At 43.1% G+C, this 24197-nt stretch overlaps 1 protein-coding gene across 2 annotated transcripts in view; it reads left to right on the top strand.

Moving 5' to 3' along the window:
• LOC135550467 (cGMP-inhibited 3',5'-cyclic phosphodiesterase 3B-like) overlaps window positions 1-24197 on the top strand; it is a 93315-nt gene that overhangs the window by 50900 nt on the left and 18218 nt on the right. Inside the window, exons 2-9 of one of the 2 annotated variants that reach the window (XM_064981322.1) lie at window positions 11137-11187; window positions 16307-16555; window positions 16862-17010; window positions 21857-21960; window positions 22073-22286; window positions 22421-22518; window positions 22743-22897; window positions 23925-24053. In XM_064981322.1, the coding sequence (XP_064837394.1) occupies window positions 11137-11187; window positions 16307-16555; window positions 16862-17010; window positions 21857-21960; window positions 22073-22286; window positions 22421-22518; window positions 22743-22897; window positions 23925-24053 (1149 nt within the window). Of the gene's footprint in view, window positions 1-11136; window positions 11188-16306; window positions 16556-16861; window positions 17011-21856; window positions 21961-22072; window positions 22287-22420; window positions 22519-22739; window positions 22898-23924; window positions 24054-24197 lie in introns of both variants that reach the window. The other variant, XM_064981313.1, reaches the window with a different exon arrangement.

Genomic DNA, 24197 nt, shown 5'->3' with positions numbered 1-24197 from the left:
CATGACTGACCCACCGCCAACCCGGTCATGCTGGAAGATGTTGCAGGCAGCAGAACGTTCTCCACGGCGTCTCCAGACTCTGTCACGTCTGTCACGTGCTCAGTGTGAACCTGCTTTCATCTGTGAAGAGCACAGGGCGCCAGTGGCAAATTTGCCATTCTTGGTGTTCTCTTGCAAATGCCAAATGTCCTGCACTGTGTTGGGTTGTAAGCACAACCCCCAGCTGTGGACGTCGGGCCCTCATACCACCCTCATGGAGTCTGTTCGCATTGATGTGCCATCCTGGATGATCTGCACTACCTGCCTTGTGTGGGTTGTAGACTCCGTCTCATGCTACCACTAGAGTGAAAGCACCGTCAGCATTCAAAAGTGACCAAAACATCAGCCAGTTGCCTATAATTTCCACCTGTTGTCTATTCCATTTGCACAACAACATGTGAAATTTATTGTCAATCAGTGTTGCTTCCTAAGTGGACAATTTAATTTCACAGAAGTGTGATTGACTTGGAGTTACATTGTGTTGTTTAAGTGTTCCCTTTATTTTTTTGAGCAGTGTATAAAACTGTATTTGTTCATCAAAAATGGTGAATAACTCACCACAGGTTAATTAGAAGGGTGTGCTTGAAAGGATGCACATAACTCTGCAATGTTGGGGTCTATTGGAGAGAGTCTCAGTCTTATATAATTTTCCACGCACAGTCTGTACCTGTATTTAGTTTTCATGCTAGTGAGGGCCGAGAATCCACTCTCACATAGGTACGTGTTTGCAAAGAGCATCAGTGTCTTAACAGTGCGATTTGCCAAGACAAGAAACTCTGAGCGCCGCCCTATCCAGAAATCTGGCAGTGGCTTCTGATTAAATTCAATTTTCACAGAACCGCTTGTTGCAATTTCAATGAGGCTCTCTTGTTCAGATATCAATAAGTGGACTGGAGGCAGAGCATGATAGGGATAACGACTCCTGTTGTTTGTGTCATCCGTTTCGGGAAGGTTACCTGCGTGATAGCGCACCCAATTCACTTAGGTGCTTCGCTATATCACATTTGACATTGTTCGTAAGCTTGAGTTCATTTGCCCATACAATGATGGAAAGACCTGTGTGTTGTCCTTGTTAACCTTTCTAGGGCAAGAGTTCCGCTAGCGCCATCAACAACATTCCGCTGAAAAGGCAGCGCGTGAAATTCAAAACAATTTTTTTGAAATATGTAACTTTCACACATTAACAAATCCAATACAGCAAATGAAAGATAAACATCTTGTTAATCTACCCATTGTGTCCGATTCCAAAAATGCTTTACAGCTAAAGCACAACATATGATTATGTTAGGTCAGAGTCAAGTCACAAAAACACACAGCCATTTTCCAGCCAAAGATAGGAGTCACAAAAAGCAGAAATATAGATAAAATTAATCACTAACCTTTGATGATCTTCATCAGATGAAACTCATAGGACATCGTGTTACACAATACATGTATGTTTTGTTCGATAATGTGCATATTTATATCCAAAAATCTTAGTTTACATTGGCGCGTTACGTGCAGTAATGTTTTGATTCCTAAACATAAATTCCTATACAGTGGGGGGGGGGTATTTAGTCAGCCACCAATTGTGCAAGTTCTCCCACTTAAAAAGATGAGAGAGGCCTGTAATTGTAATCATAGGTACACTTCAACTATGACAGACAAAATGAGGGAAAAAAATCAAGAAAATCACAGTTGTGGAACTCTGGTCTATGGTGTGGCAAGCCGTCTGTCTGCAGACTGTAGCAGAGTAGTTAGATGGCTGTTTTGGTTGTGTGGATGTGGCTGACTGTGGTGGTGAGATTGACGGTTAAAGCCAGGCAGCCATCAGTCATCAAAGAATATGGCTGGTGTTGCAGCAGGACCAGGGTGTGTTATAGGGTGTTGTTTTGGTGTGCTTCCCTGGCTTGCTGGCTGGTCCTGGTTGGTGGGTGTCGTGGGGCGGGTTGGGTGGGCCCGGTTGAGGGCTGTAGCGTGTCAGTGTGGAGTTATTCGGCTCCCTGTCATAACCCAGGGCTAGGGGCAGGCAGGTGAGAAACGCACATGCTGACACTTTCCCCTCTCCCAGCCACTCACAACAGACAGCTCCCACCTCACCTCACCTCACACCAGGACCAAGAACCAAAACACCTAACATATTCTGTGAACTATTTGAGATGTTTTATTACACTGAACAAAAATATAATATAAATGCAACATGCAAATTGTTGATCCTTTGTTTCATGAGCTGAATTAAAAATCCCAGAAATGTTTCATACGCAGTTTGTGCACAAATTTGTTTACATGCCCGTTCGTGAGTAATTCTCCTTCGCCAAGATAATCCATCCACCTGACAAGTGTGGCATATCAAGAAGCTGATTAAACAGCATGATCATTACAGAGGTGCACCTTGTGCTGGGGACAATAAAAGGTCACTCAAAAATGTGCAGTTTTGTCACACAACACAATGCCACAGATGACTCAAGTATTGAGGGAGTGTTCAATTGGCATGCTGACTGCAGGAATGTCCACCAGAGCTGTTGCAAGATAATTGAATGTTCATTTATATACCATAAGCCGCCTCCAACATCGTTTTAGAGAATTTGGCAGTAAGTCCAACCTCCTCAACCCGCTTATTCACCTACGGGATCATCTGAGATCAGCCACTCGGACTCGGTTTGCACAACCGAAGAACCTCTGCACAAACTGTCAGAAACTGTCTCAGGGAAGCTCATCTGCATGCTCATCATCCTCACTATAGGTCTGGACTAGAGGTCGACCGATACGATATTGATTATTGGAGGACCAAAAAAAGCCGATACCGATTAATCTGATAATTTTTAAAATATTTTTTTTATTTGTAATAATGACAATTACAACAATACTGAATGAACACTTATTTTAACTTAATATAATACATGAATAAAAATTCATTTAACCTCAAATAAATAATGAAACATGTTCAATTTGGTTTAAATAATGTAAAAACAAAGTGTTGGAGAAGAAAGTAGAAGTGCAATATGTGCCATGTAAAAAAGCTAACATTTAAGTTTCTTTCTCAGAACATGAGAACATATGAAAGTTGGTGGTTCCTTTTAACATGAGACTTCAATATTCCAAGGTAAGAGGTTTTAGGTTGTAGTTAATGTAGTATTTATAGGACTATTTCTCTCTGTACCATTTGTATTTCATATACCTTTGACTATTGGATGATCTTATAGGCACTTTAGTATTGCCAGTGTAACAGTATAGCTTCTGTCCCTCTCATCGCCCCTACCTGGGCTCGAACCAGGAACACATCGACCACAGCCACCCTCGAAGCATTGTTACCCATCGCTTCACAAAATCCGCGGCCCTTGCCGGGCAAGGGGAACAACCACTCCAAGTCTCAGAGCGAGTGACGTTTGAAACGCTATTAGCGCGCACCCTTCTAACAAGCTAGCCATTCACATCGGTTACACCAGCCTAATCTCGGGAGTTGATAGGCTTGAAGTCACAAACAGCTCAATGCTTGAAGCACAGCAAAGAGCTGCTGGCGAAATGCACGAAAGTGCTGTTTGAATGAATAATTACGAGCATGCTGCTGCCTACCACCGCTCAGTCAGACTGCTCTATCAAATATCAAATCATAGACTTAATTCTAACATAATAACACACAGAAATATGAGTCTTTGGTCATTAATATGGTCGAATCCGGAAACTATCATTTCGAAAAACAAAACGTTTATTATTTCAGTGAAATACGGAACTGTTCCGTATTTTATCTAGCTGGTGGCATCCCTAAGTCTAAATATTGCTGTTACATTGTACAACCTTCAATGTTATGTCATAATTACGTAGAATTCTGGCAAATTAGTTCGCAACGAGCCAGGCGGCCCAAACTGTTGCATATACCCTGACTCTGCGTACAATGAACGCAAGAGAAGTGACACAATTTCACCTGGTTAATATTGCCTGCTAACCTGGATTTCTTTTAGCTAAATATGCAGGTTTAAAAATATATACTTCTGTGTATTGATTTTAAGAAAGGCATTGGTGTTTATGGTTAGGTACAGTCGTGCAACGATTGTGCTTTTTTCGTAAATGCGGTTTTGTTAAATCATCCCCCATTTGGCGAAGTTGGCTGTCTTTATTAGGAAGAAATTGTCTTCACACAGTTCGCAACGAGCCAGGCGGCCCAAACTGCTGCATATACCCTGACTCTGTTGCAAGAGAAGTGACACAATTTACCTAGTTAAAATAAATTCATGTTAGCAGGCAATATTAACTAAATATGCAGGTTTAAAAATATTTACTTGTGTATTGATTTTAAGAAAGTTATTGATGTTTATGGTTAGGTACACTTGGAGCAACGACAGTCCTTTTTCGCAAATGCGCACCACATCGATAATATGCAACGCAGGACATGCTAGATAAACTAGTAATATCATCAACCATGTGTAGTTATAACTAGTGATTATGATTGATTGATTGTTTTTTATAAGATAAGTTTTTTTGTTTTTTTTCACCTTTATTTAACCAGGTAGGCAAGTTGAGAACAAGTTCTCATTTACAAATAATGCTAGCTAGCAACTTACCTTGGCTTTTAACTGCTTTTGCGTAACAGGCAGGCTCCTCGTGGAGTGCAATGAGAGGCAGGTGGTTAGAGCGTTGGTCTAGTTAACTGTAATGTTGCAAGACTGAATCCCCGAGCTTACAAGGTAAAAATCTGTTGTTCTGCCCCTGAACAAGGCAGTTAACCCACCGTTCCTTGGCCGTCATTGAAAATAAGAATATGTTCTTAACTGACTTGCCTAGTTAAATAAAGGTGTAAAAAAAAAAAACTTGAAATCAGCCCTAATTAATTGGCCATTCAGATTAATCGGTCGACCTCTAGTCTGGACCTGACTGCAATTTGGCGTCGTAACCGACTTCAGTGGGCAAATGCTAACCTTCGATGGCCACTGGCACACTGAAGAAGTGTGCTCTTCATGGCTGAAACACGGTTTCAACTGTACCGGGATGGAAGACCGCATGTATGGTGTCATGTGGGTGATCAGTTTGCTGATGTCAACGTTGTGAACAGAGTGCCTCATAGTGGGGTTATGCTATGGGCAGGCATTAATATGGACAATGAACACAATTACATTTTATCGATGGCAATTTGAATGCACAGAGATACCATGACAAGATCCTGAGGCCCATTGTCCTGCCATTCATCTGCCGTCATCACCTCATGTTTCAGCATGATTATGCACAGCCCCATGTCGCAAGGATCTGTACACAATTCCTCGAAGCTGAAAATGTCACAGTTCTTCCATGGCCTGCATACTCACCAGACATGTCACCCATTGAGCCTGTTTGGGATGCTCTGGATTGACGTGTAATGTCTTTAAGTAATGATGGACTGTCGTTTCTCTTTCCTTATTTGAGCTGTTCTTGCCATAATATGGACTTGGTCTTTTACCAAATAGGGCTATCATCTGTATACCCCCCCTCCACCCCACCGACCTTGTCACAACACAACTGATTGGCTCAAATGCATTAAGAAGGAAAGAAATTCCACAAATTTACTTTTAAGAAGGCAGACTTGTTAATTGAAATGCATTCCAGGTGCCTACCTCATGAAGCTGGTTGAGCGAATGCCAAGAGTGTGCAAAGCTGTCATCAAGGCAAAGGGTGGCTACTTTGAAGAATCTCAAATATATAAAATATATTTTGATTTGTTTAAATACTTTTTGGGTTACTACATGATTGTGTTATTTCTGTGTTATTTCATAGTTTTGATGTCTTCACTATTATTTTACAATGTAGAAAATAGTCACAAATAAAGAAAAACCTTGAATGAGTAGGTGTTCTAAAACCTTTTATCGGCAGTGTGTATTAGGCCCGATATTGTGAATATATTAGGCTCTATATTCTGACTATTGTGCCTATATCAGGCCCTATATTGTAACTATATTGTGACCGTCTCATACAGATAAGAATGTCCCAGTATGTTTACCTCCATTTGAATTTACAAGTAGAGTTGTGTTAAAATAGGAGAGGATGTAGCATAGCTTGATTTACAATCCTCCATATTTGCATTGGTACTGTTGTACACAGTATTGTACCATGTTATACGATGCTCTCTTTTGACCTAAAAACTGGTGAATCTGTAATTAGGCAGGTGTGTGTGTGTATGTGTGTGCATAATGTTGTTGTTACACACACGGGGGCTAGCTAACAGGCCTGTGTATTGTGGCCATTGAACTCTGCTGTTGACCCACATTCCTCTTTCTCTGAAACTGTTACATTCACTGTCAAATCATGTGTGAACAGAGCTTGGCATTTTTCGTGTGAGACTACATGTTGAGGTGAAGATGAACATGGAGTGTACAGAGAGATACGAACAGAACGTACGTGTGTATGTGTGTGCGTGCGTGTTCACAGAGGTGTGAACAAAGCGTCACAGGGACACACGTGTCTGAGGAACACACTCCCTAGCTCCAGTCTGACAGCCAGGCCAGTAGCACGTCTCGACTGCGTCATCCACTACACTCCATGGCAGCCTCTCATTCTCCCTCCCTCTCTTTACCTCTCCCTCTCTGTCACTCCCTCTCTCTCGTCTCTCCTCACTCTCCCCCTCCCTCCGACCCATCTCTCTCTCTCCTCCACCCCGCTCTCTCTGTAAACAAGCAGACGTCTGACAGATCTTTCCTCCGGCCCTCTCCCGCCATCCCGTCACCATGGCGTTTGGAGCATTGTTTGCTGGGCTCTGTTGAGTTGCCATGGCAGTGCTTATTTGCTGTACTAAATGTTTGGCTGCGTTGTACAGATTCTGATGACAAACACGGAGCATCCCGGTCTGATCAATGAAACTGCCTCTGATTGGAGAGGAAGGAATGAGGCATCTCATAGAAGCGCAGCACAGATACATTTGTCAACCTATTTAATGGCCTCGTGTTATTTGTGTCTGGTGTAAAATATGTTTTGGGATGACATTCCCCTGACATAAATGCTTTGGTTTCTGTGTTCATTCAGAGGATCTCTGGTTGCAATTCTTGGTCTCTGATACTCAATTATTATTTAGAGCAACACTGGTATCACTCACACTCCCAGGGTGCATCACTCCTCACTACACCTGCTCTCACACTCTGTAGAAGTCTACTACTGAACACACAACCTAGACTAAGGGTCTTGTGCAATCACAAAGATATCCTTATTTACTCCATTAGTTAACGCGAAGAAGCAAATGAGGATTACATGTTGGACTAATGTGATTCATGTCAACGTTTACAATTATGTGAAACAAAGAGACCTGGATAATAAATGCTTTCTTACAATGCAGAAAGGAGGTTGTTTTCATATCCCTGCACTATGTTCCAGTGCATTGGGAACCAGGGAACTAACACTTAAGCTAATGTTCTCTAATGTTCTCTCAGACAGTTGAGCTTAGTGTATACTGGTCTACTTCAATCTTACATAATGACTGCTTGGGATCGGGCTTTGTGTCTATTTAGATGTGAATTGCTGTGTTTTTTTGTTTAAGTCTGAGAGGTGGTCTGTGACGAAAGACTAGAGAGAGCAGAGGCCTTGAAGTGTGTCCATCCATCCACATGCCTCTAGCACACACCCTTGTGGCCAGTAGAAAGACTACATGCTCTCTGAGTCTCAAGGGAATGAGTGTTTGCTCTCTGGGTTCAACCTGGTGACTAACCTGTGTTCCTTTCTCCCTGAGAGGACATGTATAGTGATCACCCAGTATGATGGCAAACTGCTCCCAAGACGCATTTACTTCAGGACAGACTGTTCTGCTCTGTCTAGACTATAGATCATCCACAGATACTGTTGGATGTTTGTTGCTATTATTTTATTCTTCTCAGAAGTGGTAGTTTGACAATTTAAACAAATGTATATGCAATATCCTATTTAAAATGTTTTATTGGAGTGAAAATACTGTCCAAGATGCAGGCAAACTAGTGAATTAAATAATATCAACAAATGTCAAAAATGGTATCGTTAGCGTTAGTTTCTAGAGGTTGTACTGTAGATCTATCTAAACCAATTCACATATATTCAACATCTACTGTATATCTAGTTGTTGCAGTGTGTAGTAAGTAAACCTACGACCCAGTATGTGACAACGGAAGTTTAACACTCGTGGCATAGTAGCAGTTTGTTTGTGTGAGACTGTGAGCTCCTGTTTGGTGACTTTTCTCTGACAGATCATGAAGAAATGCTGGTCATTGACGTAATGGGGGCAAGATAAGATCTGAGAGCAACATTGTTGACGTTTCATTGTGGTCAGCTGGTTGCGGTGGTTTGCTTTTTGTGTTTTTCCTTTCTACAAATGGCATAAGTTAGACACAATAGCTCTCTCTGTGTGTGTCGGCCTAAATAACACTCTACAGCAGTTGAAAGTCCACCGTTTGGTAATTCGTCTATGTAAGCTGTTTGACCTGATTCTATCATACCCTCATGTGTTTACTTTAGGTTAACTACTAGAGGTGAATAAAGTAACAACACTATCTTGTTGACCTCTTTAATATGCTACAACAGTTACACTATGTCTAATGTAAAATAGACTGTTTCTCATTGACCTCTTTAATATGCTACAACAGTTACACTATGTCTAATGTAAAATAGACTGTTTCTCATTGACCTCTTTAATATGCTACAACAGTTACACTATGTCTAATACTGTAAAATAAACTGTTTCTCATTGACCTCTTTAATATGCCACAACAGTTACACTATGTCTAATGTTGTAAAATAGACTTTCTCATTGACCTCTTTAATATGCCACAACAGTTACACTATGTCTAATGTTGTAAAATAGACTTTCTCATTGACCTCTTTAATATGCTACAACAGTTACACTATGTCTAATGTTGTAAAATAGACATTTTCATTGACCTCTTTAATATGCTACAACAGTTACACTATGTCTAATGTTGTAAAATAGACTTTCTCATTGACCTCTTTAATATGCTACAACAGTTACACTATGTCTAATACTGTAAAATAGACTTTCTCATTGACCTTTTTAATATGCTACAACAGTTACACTATGTCTAATGTTGCAAAAGAGACTGTTTCTCATTGACCTCTTTAATATGCTACAACAGTTACACTGTCTGATGTTGTAAAATAGACATTCTCATTGACCTCTTTAATATGCTACAACAGTTACACTATGTCTAATGTTGCAAAAGAGACTGTTTCTCATTGAACTCTTTTTAATATTCTACAACAGTTACACAATGTCTAATGTTGTAAAATAGACTGTTTCTCATTTTCCTATTTAATATTATACAACAGTTACACAATGTCTAATGCAGTAAAATAAACTGTTTCTCATTGACCTCTTTAATATGCTACAACAGTTACACTATGTCTAATGCTGTAAAATAGACTGTTTCGCATTGAACTATTTAATATGGTACAACAGTTACACTATGTCTAATGTTGCAAAAGAGACTGTTTCTAATTGACCTCTTTAATATGCAACAACAATTTCACTATGTCTAATGCAGTAGAATAAACTGTTTCTCATTGACCTCTTTAATATGCTACAACAGTTACACTATGTATAATGCTGTAAAATGTCCTGTTTCTCATTGACCTCTTTAATATTCTACAACAGTTACACAATGTCTAATGCAGTAAAATAAACTGTTTGTCATTGATCTATTTAATATGGTACAATAGTTACACTATGTCTAATGCTGTAAAATATACTTTCTCATTGACCTCTTTAATATGCTACAACAGTTGCACTGTCTAATATTGTAAAATAGACTGTTTCTCATTTACCTATTTAATATTCTACAACAGTTACACAATGTCTAATGCAGTAAAATAAACTGTTTCTCATTGACCTCTTTAATATGCTACAACAGTTACACTATGTCTAATGTTGTAAAATAGACTGTTAGTCATTGATCTATTTAATATGGTACAACAGTTACACTATGTCTAATGTTGTAAAATAGACTGTTTTTCATTTACCTATTTAATATACTACAACAGTTACACAATGTCTAATGTTATAAAATAGACTGTTTCTCATTGACCTATTTAATATGCTACAACAGTTTCACTATGTCTAATGTTGTAAAATAGACTGTTTCTCATTGACCTATTTAAAATGCTACAACAGTTACACTATGTCTAATGCTGTAAAATATACTTTCTCATTGACCTCTTTAATATCCTACAACAGTTACACTATGTCTAATGTTGTAAACTAGACTGTTTCTCATTGACCTCTTTAATATGCTACAAAAGTTACACTATATCTAATGTTGTAAAATAGACTTTCTCATTGACCTCTTTAATATGCTACAACAGTTACACTATGTCTAATGCTGTAAAATAGACTGTTTCTAATTGACCTCTTTAATATGCAACAACAATTTCACTATGTCTAATGCAGTAAAATAAACTGTTTCTCATTGACCTCTTTAATATGCTACAACAGTTACACTATGTATAATACTGTAAAATGTCCTGTTTCTCATTGACCTATTTAATATGCTACAACAGTTACACTATGTCTAATGTTGTAAAATAGACTTTCTCATTGACCTCTTTAATATGCTACAACAGTTACACTATGTCTAATGTTGTAAAATAGACTGTTTCTCATTGACCTCTTTAATATTCTACAACAGTTACACAATGTCTAATGCAGTAAAATAAACTGTTTGTCATTGATCTATTTAATATGGTACAATAGTTACACTATGTCTAATGTTGTAAAATAGACTTTCTCATTGACCTCTTTAATATGCTACAACAGTTACACTATGTCTAATGTTGTAAACTAGACTGTTTCTCATTGACCTCTTTAATATGCTACAACAGTTACACTATGTCTAATGCTGTAAAATAGATTATTTCTCATTGACCTCTTTAATATGCTACAACAGTTACACTATGTCTGTATATAGCCTCACTACTGTATATAGCCCTGCTGTTATTTCACTATCTTTTTACAGTTGTTTTTATTTCTTTTCTTACCTATTGTTCACCTAATACCTGTAAGTAAGCTTTTCACTGTAAGGTCTACACCTGTTCTGACAAATACACTTTGATTTGATGAATGAATACCTGCATGAGTATATATATATTTATCTGTAACACACTTATGTGTGTGTTTCTCTCGTTCAGATGATCCTATGGGACTGGGACCTGAAGCAGTGGTACAAGCCCCAGTATCAGGTTAGTGTTCTCTTTTTCTCTCGCTCCCCCATCTCTCTCTCGCTCCCCCATCTCTCTCTCGCTCCCCCATCTCTCTCCCGCTCCCCAATCTCTCTCTCTTTCTCTCTCGCTCCCCCATTTCGCTCTCGCTCCCTCATCTCTCTCTCTTTCTCTCTCTCTTTCGCTCTACTTTCTCTCGCCCCCCCCTATCATATACTCAACTGGATACTGGTACAGTATATCATATACTCATCTGGATACTGGTACAGTATATCATATACTCATCTGGGTACTGGCTACAATACAGTATATCATATACTCATCTGGATACTGGTACAGTATATCATATACTCATCTGGATACTGACTACAGTATATCACATACTCATCTGGATACTGGTACAGTATATCATATACTCATCTGGATACTGGCTACAGTATATCATATACTCATCTGGGTACTGGCTACAGTATATCATATACTCATCTGGATACTGGTACAGTATATCATATACTCATCTGGATACTGACTACAGTATATCATATACTCATCTGGATACTGACTACAGTATATCATATACTCATCTGGATACTGGTACAGTATATCATATACTCATCTGGATACTGACTACAGTATATCATATACTCATCTGGATACTGTCTACAGTATATCATATACTCATCTGGATACTGGTACAGTATATCATATACTCATCTGGGTACTGGCTACAGTATATCATATACTCATCTGGATACTGGTACAGTATATCATATACTCATCTGGATACTGGTACAGTATATCATATACTCATCTGGGTACTGGCTACAGTATATCATATACTCATCTGGATACTGGTACAGTATATCATATACTCATCTGGATACTGACTACAGTATATCACATACTCATCTGGATACTGGTACAGTATATCATATACTCATCTGGATACTGATTACAGTATATCATATACTCATCTGGATACTGGCTACAGTATATCATATACTCATCTGGGTACTGGCTACAGTATATCATATACTCATCTGGATACTGACTACAGTATATCACATACTCATCTGGATACTGGTACAGTATATCATATACTCATCTGGATACTGATTACAGTATATCATATACTCATCTGGATACTGGCTACAGTATATCATATACTCATCTGGGTACTGGCTACAGTATATCATATACTCATCTGGATACTGGCTACAGTATATCATATACTCATCTGGGTACTGGCTACAGTATATCATATACTCATCTGGATACTGACTACAGTATATCACATACTCATCTGGATACTGGTACAGTATATCATATACTCATCTGGATACTGATTACAGTATATCATATACTCATCTGGATACTGGCTACAGTATATCATATACTCATCTGGGTACTGGCTACAGTATATCATATACTCATCTGGATACTGACTACAGTATATCATATACTCATCTGGATACTTGTACAGTATATCATATACTCATCTGGATACTGACTACAGTATATCATATACTCATCTGGATACTGACTACTGTATATCATATACTCATCTGGATACTGGTACAGTATATCATATAGTCATCTGGATACTGACTACAGTATATCACATACTCATCTGGATACTGGTACAGTATACATATACTCATCTGGATACTGGCTACAGTATATCATATACTCATCTGGATACTGGCTACAGTATATCATATACTCATCTGGATACTGGCTACAGTATATCATATACTCATCTGGATACTGACTACAGTATATCATATACTCATCTGGATACTGGTACAGTATATCATATACTCATCTGGATACTGACTACAGTATATCATATACTCATCTGGATACTGACTACAGTATATCATATACTCATCTGGATACTGACTACAGTATATCATATACTCATCTGGATACTGACTACAGTATATCATATACTCATCTGGATACTGGTACAGTATATCATATACTCATCTGGATACTGGTACAGTATATCATATACTCATCTGGGTACTGACTACAGTATATCATATACTCATCTGGATACTGACTACAGTATATCATATACTCATCTGGATACTGGTACAGTATATCATATACTCATCTGGATACTGACTACAGTATATCATATACTCATCTGGATACTGGTACAGTATATCATATACTCATCTGGATACTGACTACAGTATATCATATACTCATCTGGATACTGACTACAGTATATCATATACTCATCTGGATACTGGTACAGTATATCATATTTCAAAGAATTGAGGCTGGAATTAATAAGTATAGAGGGGGGATTTCTTTTAACTAACTCCAACCTTTTAGGAAATCAGATGTATCTCGATACATTTTGGAGAGCCTCCATATAATCTTTCTAATCTAGTATACTGGCCTTGTGTTCCAATTTATTGTCAAATCGCTGACACACGTTTTATGCTAGGTCTACTTCATGCATCGTAAAATGGAAGCATCAGTGTTTTTTGTAAGCTTGTGTGTGTGTGTAGATGTTTGGACTGTGTGTGTCGGCCTGCCTATGTGTGTGTGTATTTTGTGCCTTGTATGTGTTGTCATCCTGTTGGGGTCCACAGTGTTTTGCAGACACACTGTACAGGTAGATCAACAGGAAGCAGCGCTCCTCTCACTGACGTGTGCCCCACTCATCACTCACCACTCATTGTGGCCACAGAGCCGGGCCTTCAAAGGGCAGCCTAGTTCTCCAAACCCTCTAGTATTTTATATGGTGTCTATCAGCACAGCAACAGTCAGTAGTATGGACAGGGTGACGAGGGGTAGGGGTGCAGGCAGGATTTCCGTCAGTGTCATGACATACACACAGCCACCTAGCTGTCGTCACTGGGCGCTGCACTTTTACTCCACACACAGGCACCATGCCCAGCCAGCACCATGCCCTGCCGCACCATGCCCTGCCGCACCATGCCCTGCCAGCACCATGCCCTGACAGCACCATGCCCAGCCAGCACCATGCCCAGCCAGCACCATGCCCAGCCAGCACCATGCCCAGCCAGCACCATGCCCAGCCAGCACCATGCCCTGCCAGCACCATGCCCTGCCAGCACCATGCCCTGCCAGCACCATGCCCAGCCAGCACCATGCCCAGCCAGCACCATGCCCAGCCAGCACCATGCCCAGCCAGCACCATGCCCTGCCAGCACCATGCCCTGCCAGCACCATGCCCTGCCAGCACCATGCCCTGCCGCACCATGCCCTGCCGCACCATGCCCTGCCAGCACCATGCCCTGCCAGCACCATGCCCTGCCAGCACCATGCCCTGCCAGCAGCATGCCCTGCCGCACCATGCCCAGCCAGCACCATGCCCAGCCAGCACCATGCCCTGCCAGCACCATGCCCTGCCAGCACCATGCCCTGCCAGCACCATGCCCTGCCAGCACCATGCCCTGCCGCACCATGCCCTGCCAGCACCATGCCCTGCCAGCACCATGCCCAGCCAGCACCATGCCCTGCCAGCACCATGCCCTGCCAGCACCATGCCCAGCCAGCACCATTCCCTGCCAGCACCATGCCCTGCCAGCACCATGCCCTGCCAGCACCATGCCCTGCCAGCACCATGCCCAGCCAGCACCATGCCCAGCCAGCACCATGCCCAGCCAGCACCATGCCCAGCCAGCACCATGCCCAGCCAGCACCATGCCCAGCCAGCATCATGCCCAGCCAGCACCATGCCCTGCCAGCACCATGCCCTGCCAGCACCATGCCCAGCCAGCACCATGCCCAGCCAGCACCATGCCCAGCCAGCACCATGCCCAGCCAGCACCATGCCCTGCCAGCACCATGCCCAGCCAGCACCATGCCCAGCCAGCACCATGCCCTGCCAGCACCATGCCCAGCCAGCACCATGCCCAGCCAGCACCATGCCCTGCCAGCACCATGCCCTGCCAGCACCATGCCCTGCCAGCACCATGCCCAGCCAGCACCATGCCCTGCCAGCACCATGCCCTGCCAGCACCATGCCCTGCCAGCACCATGCCCTGCCAGCACCATGCCCAGCCAGCACCATGCCCTGCCAGCACCATGCCCTGCCAGCACCATGCCCAGCCAGCACCATGCCCAGCCAGCACCATGCCCAGCCAGCACCATGCCCTGCCAGCACCATGCCCAGCCAGCACCATGCCTAGCCAGCACCATGCCCTGCCAGTACCATGCCCAGCCAGCACCACTCCCCTTTATTACTGACATCACTGGTCCAAACAGCCTTTCAGTTACCCAGCATCAATGCCATGAGCTCAGCAGCAAGCCTGTCTGCCCTTCACACTACCCTCTACTGCTGTAAGAGGAGGAATGACGAGTACAGTCCCATCACAATGAGGCCAGCAGTGTCCTGTTACAGCTATCTGACAGTGTATCTGCGTATGTGTGATACCTGTAGATGTCCTGGGCCCAGATTCACTAAACACTTTTTACGCTAAAACTTAAGAAGCTTCTTTAGAAGAAGAAAAATAAACTCATTAGTGCAGATCCTCAAAAATGTCTTAAGAATTAATGATTTTTCTCATGAACTTCTCAGATGTCTTCTTATGAACTTCTTAACTATCTTGAGATGTTTGTCGTTAGGCAACCCAGCCAGCTAGCTGTCTATCTAGCAATGGCAATCATGTTAGCATATTTCTAATTGGGATTACTGGTCTAAAATGTTCATGGCTTAAAAACAATTAACACTGAAACTTTCAGATAAAGTTTGTTCATATTCTTTCTATAAGACAATGGTTTAGCTACCTGGGAATTCCAAGAATAAATTAAATTACTTTATTTTCAAGCATCTCATTTATACTTATTTTTTTGTTTAAGGAGAAACATAAGAAGTAACATAAAAACAAGAACCTTTTGGAGGAATAGCACCTTCGCCTAACTTTCTTCATAAGTCCATAGTTAAGGAAAAAATGGCAATTAAGAAGGAATTTCTTCTTCAGAAGCTTTTCTGTTTGGTCATTTAAATCCAATCTGGTTTCATTAGAAACAGTGTAAAGGAATGATGAAAGGACACCAGTCTCTCTTCTCTAGTACAGTATCTACTGTATGTTTGTGCTCTGCTGAATGAGGCATCTCTCTGACATGTGTCCCCTTGTCTCCTCCATGTCCCCAGGGAGCGGTAAGTGGTAACGGAGTGGACCTGTCGGTCATCAACGAGGCCAGGAACATGGTGTCTGACCTGCTGATGGACTCGTCCCTGTCGCCACACACCGTCTCGTCCCTGCGCAGCGTCAGCAGCCTCATGGGGACCTTCTCTGGCTCCTGTCGGCCCAGGGTCAACCCCTTCACCCCCTTCCCAGGTTTCTACCCCTGTACCGAGGTGGAGGACCCTGCAGAGAGGGGCGACAGGAAGCCCCTGAAGGTGGGCCTCCAGCAACCTTCTGAATGTGATACTAGCAGGTCATAACTAACACACAGAAAGAAGGCTGCTGAGACTAGCAGGCCAACACATTATCCACTTATACATGGTATCTTATCCTCATAATGAATGTTCCTCTTCTATGTGTTCACCAGTGTTACGTAGATTCAGTTTAGTTGTTTCTAGTTGTACACCTGCTCTACTCTATGTAACCTGGTGGTGAGCTGAATATAGATCTGCCTTTGACTGTGTTATAGCATCATTGACCATAATGTAATAATGTCTCCCTCCTCCCCTCCACACACCTAGGGTCTTAGCAGCAGGAACAGCCTACCAACCCCCCAACTCCGCCGCGGCTCCACCTCCTCCACTCTCCCCCCTCTGGAGTCGGCCTCCTCCCGCTGGGAACGCAACAACGGCAAGAGACCGGGACCCCACCCTGACCTCAATATGACCAGGTACGACCACACACACCTTGACCTCAATATGACCAGGTACGACCACACACACACACCCTGATCAAAATATGACCAGGTACGACCACACATACCTTGACCTCAATATGACCAGGTACGACCACACACATACACCCTGATCAAAATATGACCAGGTACGACCACACATACCTTGACCTCAATATGACCAGGTACGACCACACACATACACACCATGACCTTAATATGACCAGGTATGACCACACACATACACACCCTGACCTTAATATGACCAGGTACGACCACACACATACACACCCTGACCTTAATATGACCAGGTACGACCACATACATACACACCCTGACCTCAATATGACCAGATACGACCACACACATACACCCTGACCTTAATATGACCAGGTACGACCACACACATACACACCCTGACCTCAATATGACCAGGTATGACCACACACATACACCCTGACCTTTAATATGACCAGGTACGACCACGCACATACACCCTGCCCTTAATATGACCAGGTACGACCACACACATACACACCTTGACCTCAATATGACCAGGTACGACCACACACACACACCCTGATCAAAATATGACCAGGTACGACCACACATACCTTGACCTCAATATGACCAGGTACGACCACACACATACACCCTGATCAAAATATGACCAGGTACGACCACACATACCTTGACCTCAATATGACCAGGTACGACCACACACATACACACCCTGACCTTAATATGACCAGGTATGACCACACACATACACACCCTGACCTTAATATGACCAGGTACGACCACACACATACACACCCTGACCTTAATATGACCAGGTACGACCACACACATACACACCATGACCTTAATATGACCAGGTATGACCACACACATACACACCCTGACCTTAATATGACCAGGTACGACCACACACATACACACCCTGACCTCAATATGACCAGGTATGACCACACACATACACCCTGACCTTAATATGACCAGGTACGACCACACACATACACACCCTGACCTCAATATGACCAGGTATGACCACACACATACACCCTGACCTTTAATATGACCAGGTACGACCACGCACATACACCCTGCCCTTAATATGACCAGGTACGACCACACACATACACACCCTGACCTCAATATGACCAGGTATGACCACACACATACACCCTGACCTTAATATGACCAGGTACGACCACACACATACACCCTGACCTTAATATGACCAGGTACGACCACACATACCTTGACCTCAATATGACCAGGTACGACCACACACATACACCCTGATCAAAATATGACCAGGTACGACCACACATACCTTGACCTCAATATGACCAGGTACGACCACACACATACACACCCTGACCTTAATATGACCAGGTATGACCACACACATACACACCCTGACCTTAATATGACCAGGTACGACCACACACATACACACCCTGACCTTAATATGACCAGGTACGACCACATACATACACACCCTGACCTCAATATGACCAGATACGACCACACACATACACCCTGACCTTAATATGACCAGGTACGACCACACACATACACACCCTGACCTCAATATGACCAGGTATGACCACACACATACACCCTGACCTTAATATGACCAGGTACGACCACACACATACACACCCTGACCTCAATATGACCAGGTATGACCACACACATACACCCTGACCTTTAATATGACCAGGTACGACCACGCACATACACCCTGCCCTTAATATGACCAGGTACGACCACACACATACACACCCTGACCTCAATATGACCAGGTATGACCACACACATACACCCTGACCTTAATATGACCAGGTACGACCACACACATACACCCTGACCTTAATATGACCAGGTACGACCACACACATACACACCCTGACCTCAATATGACCAGGTATGACCACACACATACATCCTGACCTTAATATGACCAGGTACGACCACACACATACACCCTGACCTTAATATGACCAGGTACGACCACACACATACACACCCTGACCTCAATATGACCAGGTATGACCACACACATACACCCTGACCTTAATATGACCAGGTACGACCACACACATACACCCTGACCTTAATATGACCAGGTACGACCACACATACCTTGACCTCAATATGACCAGATATGACCACACACATACACACCCTGACCTTAATATGACCAGGTACGACCACACACATACACCCTGACCTTAATATGACCAGGTACGACCACACATACCTTGACCTCAATATGACCAGGTATGACCACACACATACACACCCTGACCTTAATATGACCAGGTACGACCACACACATACACACCCTGACCTTAATATGACCAGGTACGACCACACATACACACCCTGACCTTAATATGACCAGGTACGACCACACACATACACACCCTGACCTTAATATGACCAGGTACGACCACACACATACACACCCTGACCTTAATATGACCAGGTACGACCACACATACACACCCTGACCTTAATATGACCAGGTACGACCACACACATACACACCCTGACCTTAATATGACCAGGTACGACCACACACATGCACACCCTGACCTCAATATGACCAGGTATGACCACACACATACACACCCTGACCTTAATATGACCAGGTACGACCACACACAGGTGGGACTTCAGAGTTCAGACACCGGGTTAAAGGTTAAAGACATGTCCCGGTAATTTGGCGACTAATAAGTACTTTTTAAACCTCACGTTTTCGGCTGGATGTGGCACTGTGTAGTTCATACATGCATAATCTATGTGCAGAATAACTGTCTTACCTCAATTTGCCATGAAATCCCTAGTTTCAAAGCAACTTTCTTCTGGAAGCTGTGCGGCGCCATTTTCCCTACATTTACCCCTATGTTTTATTCATTTATTTTTTATTTCACCTTTATTTAACCAGGTAGGCAAGTTGAGAACAAGTTCTCATTTACAACTGCGACCTGGCCAGGATAAAGCAAAGCAGTTCGACACATACAACGACACAGAGTTACACATGGAGTAAAACAAACATACAGTCAATAATACAGTATAAACAAGTCTATATACGATGTGAGCAAATGAGGTGAGATAAGGGAGGTAAAGGCAAAAAAAAGGCCATGGTGGCAAAGTAAATACAATATAGCAAGTAAAACACTGGAATGGTAGATTTGCAATGGAAGAATGTGCAAAGTAGAAATAAAAATAATGGGGTGCAAAGGAGCAAAATAAATAAATAAATTAAATACAGTAGGGAAAGAGGTAGTTGTTTGGGCTAAAATATAGGTGGGCTATGTACAGGTGCAGTAATCTGTGAGCTGCTCTGACAGTTTGTGCTTAAAGCTAGTGAGGGAGATAAGTGTTTCCAGTTTCAGTGCTTTTTGTAGTTCGTTCCAGTCATTGGCAGCAGAGAACTGGAAGGAGAGGCAGCCAAAGAAAGAATTGGTTTTGGGGGTGACTAGAGAGATATACCTGCTGGAGCGTGTGCTACAGGTGGGAGATGCTATGGTGACCAGCGAGCTGAGATAAGGCGGGGCTTTACCTAGCAGGGTCTTGTAGATGACATGGAGCCAGTGGGTTTGGCGACGAGTATGAAGCGAGGGTCAGCCAACGAGAGCGTACAGGTCGCAATGGTGGGTAGTACGTATATGGGGCTTTGGTGACAAAACGGATTGACTGTGATAGACTGCATCCAATTTGTTGAGTAGGTTATTGGAGGCTATTTTGTAAATGACATCGCCAAAGTCGAGGATTGGTAGGATGGTCAGTTTTACAAGGGTATGTTTGGCAGCATGAGTGAAGGATGCTTTGTCGCGAAATAGGAAGCCAATTCTAGATTTAACTTTGGATTGGAGATATTTGATATGGGTCTGGAAGGAGAGTTTACAGTCTAACCAGACACCTAAGTATTTGTAGTTGTCCACGTATTCTGAGTCAGAGCCGTCCAGAGTAGTGATGTTGGACAGGCGGGCAGGTGCGGGTAGCGATCAGCTGAAGAGCATGCATTTAGTTTAGTAGTTCTATGTGGGCAAGTCCCCTAGCAATTAGAGTTTTAGCAAATGAGCTTCAGCCCCTCACCACTTGAGTGACAGCTAGCAAGACACTCACACAGTAGAGAGAGAAAGGGAGTAATGACGTGGTGCACATATCAACACATTTGAGTGGTAGTACAGAGTTTTTCGGGGACCACTTTTTGCTCGCGGGCACTACTTTCAGAACTACTGGCTAAAAGGTATATAAAAGTACTGGAGAATATCTTTCAAGGTCAAGTCATTTTCAACATGGCACACGCCCCATCTTTAACCCTGATATGAACAAGCAGGCCCTCCCTCAGCAACACATTCTTTACCATCTGTCCTTGATTAAACTCCCTGAAGATGTGGTTCCCCTTTATATCCACTGGGAGGCAGTAGTGGTCAAGCTCTGTAAACTGATATGCCTAACAGATAATGACCATAACATTCCTTCATTCTGTTTGTTCCAACACTGTTTAGATGAGTCACTTGATCTTTTATGGATCTTTGTCTTCTTCAAGGATACAGTTTCAACATTGATTTTCATTGTCTTACTTTGAGCACCAAATGAGTCATATAATTAGTGTTACTGTATGCTATGTAACATGTATCTAAGTTCTTCATTATACATAAGAGCGGGTGTGAAAAAGTTGACATTTATAATGGTGTAGATTGAATATGAAAGCATTTTAACTGATGTTGTCTCATTAGTTCTAGCAGTAAGTGCCGTGTGTGTGTGTGTGTGTGTGTGTGTGTGTGTGTGTGTGTGTGTGTGTGTGTGTGTGTTCCAGCACGGGTTCTCTGTCCAATGGGCCCAATGCTAACCTGCTGACCATCCCTAAGCAGAGGTCCTCCTCTGTGACCCTGACCTACCATGCCGGACCCAGGAGAGCAGGTGAGACCATGAGGATTTACTGTACACACAGGTCTGATACACTGTGTGGAATATGTTTTTAAGTTTGACTATCTCTCTCTCTCATTTCTCTTCTATCTCTCTCGCTCTACAGGTGCGTCCCCCAGTCTGAGTCCTGTCAGCTCCCCCAGCCACAGTCCTCAAGGGGGAGGTCTCTCCTCCCAGGTTACGCGCCCCCCGGTGGAGTTCCCTGACACAGCTGACTTCCTCACCAAGCCCAGTGTCAACCTGCACAAGCCCCTGGGCTACATCCTCAGCTCCGCTGACTTCCAGGGGCCCTATCGCAGCCCCGCTGCCCTGTGCACCAGGTAGGGCAATTTACTACCCCCTTCCCCTACCCCCTCCATTATCTCCTGGTGTTGTAGAGCCAGTTCAGCTGTAGAGTAGAGTATGTGTGTTGATGATAAGTGCGGCTGTGTTTGTCCCTCTGCTCACCCTGTAGCTGTGGTCGTCAGATGCTGAAGAACATGCCCAGTATGGAGGCGGGGGAGGGACACCTGCCATTCACTGGTCATGCTGAGGCCCAGCGCAGACGCTCAGGTATGACACCTGCTGGAATGTAGCCTCACTCTGTACAGACATAGGCTGCACAGGGTTTTTGGGCACACTCCCATGGCTTAGCTTACTGTTTCCACTCTCAAATGACTGAAAACCATTTGGACATGCTGTACCAGAGAGTCAATTCATTCGAATAATGCTTCCCACCGGAATGTGAAACCAGTGGTCAACTCACTGTGATTTGCAATGTGTCTCCTCCACAGCAGGTGAGGGGTCAGAGTTCATGGGGGAGGCACTGATCAGGGAGGAGAGTGTGGAGGCCGAGTTGATCGGGGACAGGAATCCAGACGCAAGGAGCCGGGGCCAGACAGACGAGGAGGAGCAGAGCGCCACCACAGAGCAGCAGACTCAGGAAACAGAGGTATGCAGTGCTACAGTATGCTAAGGGTGCATTCCCACACAAGCTAATGGAGGAGTATGAGCTATGTACCTTTGTGAGAGTGTTTTGGTAGTGCGTTGTTTAGCACAACCTCATGCAACCTGACGCGCCTCCCCTCAGCTACTCCAACGCACCTTCCCTATTGAAATACATTGTGTTGGCTCTGTCATTTTACTCTGTGTTGTTCTGTGTAGACTTAAGAAACAAAGGTAGGCTACGCTGTTACATAACAGTAACTTTGAAGGGATATGTCTCAGTCAATGCCAACACCTTACAGCGTTCGTTAGACTTCCTGTGTGTAGCATTGCTGCCACTAAACTATCCTAACCAGGAGACTCCCTCTGAGTGAGGGCCAACACATGTAACAGTGTAGCTAGCTATAGGATGTGTCCTCTAGTTAGTTCTGGGAACACAGTAAAGGTTTTCCTCAGACACTCATTGGGTGCATGTATTTCAGTCTGTTGTGATGTATCTAACAGCCGTGTAAACCAGTGTGATGGGGGGTAGTGTTGATCTGGCTCTGTCCTGGAATGCCCCCGCCGTTTACTTGGGCTGTGCTCTCACTTTCTTTATTGGACAAACCAAGCCTCGTTAAATCAAGCCAGCTGTTAAGACAACTGTGTAGGGTTCATCTGAGGATTCTGTGGGGTAATTCAAAAGCGAATTATTCAAAAGCAATGCATACATAGTCAGTCTGGAGCCTGCTTCTATCCCCTTAACAGAGGAATGAGATTCATAAGATTTACGATGTGGTGTTTTGAATAGTCTGGTTGTCTACGGGCCTGTGTGTGTATGTGTTAATGTGTGTCTGTTTTAATGTGTGTTTGTGTGTGTTAATGGGTGTGTATGTATGTGTGTGTTAATGTATGTGTGTGTTTTTATGTGTGTGTGTGTGTGTGTGTGTGAGCGTGTCTGCCTGCCTGCATGCATGTGTGTGTTTATCTAAACGTGTGTGTGTGTGTGTGTTTGTTTAAAATGTGTCTGTGCTGTTGTCTTCTCCTGCCTGTAGGGTGAGTTCAGACTAGACCCCCTGCTGGAGAACCACGATGACCTCATGGAGAAGATCAACAGCTGGAACTTCCAGATCTTTGACCTGATGAACAGAACAGGAGGGAAGACAGGAAGAATACTCAGCTATGTCAGTACAACCACATACCAACCATATAGCAACCATCTATCTGTCATACGCCATGATCTGTTACATCAGGTATTCCCAAACTGGGGCAATGCCGTCGGGGGTACGCCAAATAAAAATATGATTCAAATTTTATTTTTTATTTTA

This window comes from Oncorhynchus masou, chromosome 1 (assembly GCF_036934945.1).
Source record: "Oncorhynchus masou masou isolate Uvic2021 chromosome 1, UVic_Omas_1.1, whole genome shotgun sequence".
NCBI classification, from domain to species: domain Eukaryota; kingdom Metazoa; phylum Chordata; class Actinopteri; order Salmoniformes; family Salmonidae; genus Oncorhynchus; species Oncorhynchus masou.
The sequence above is the reverse complement of the archived record's forward strand: the minus strand, read 5'-3'. Positions and strand labels throughout refer to the sequence as shown.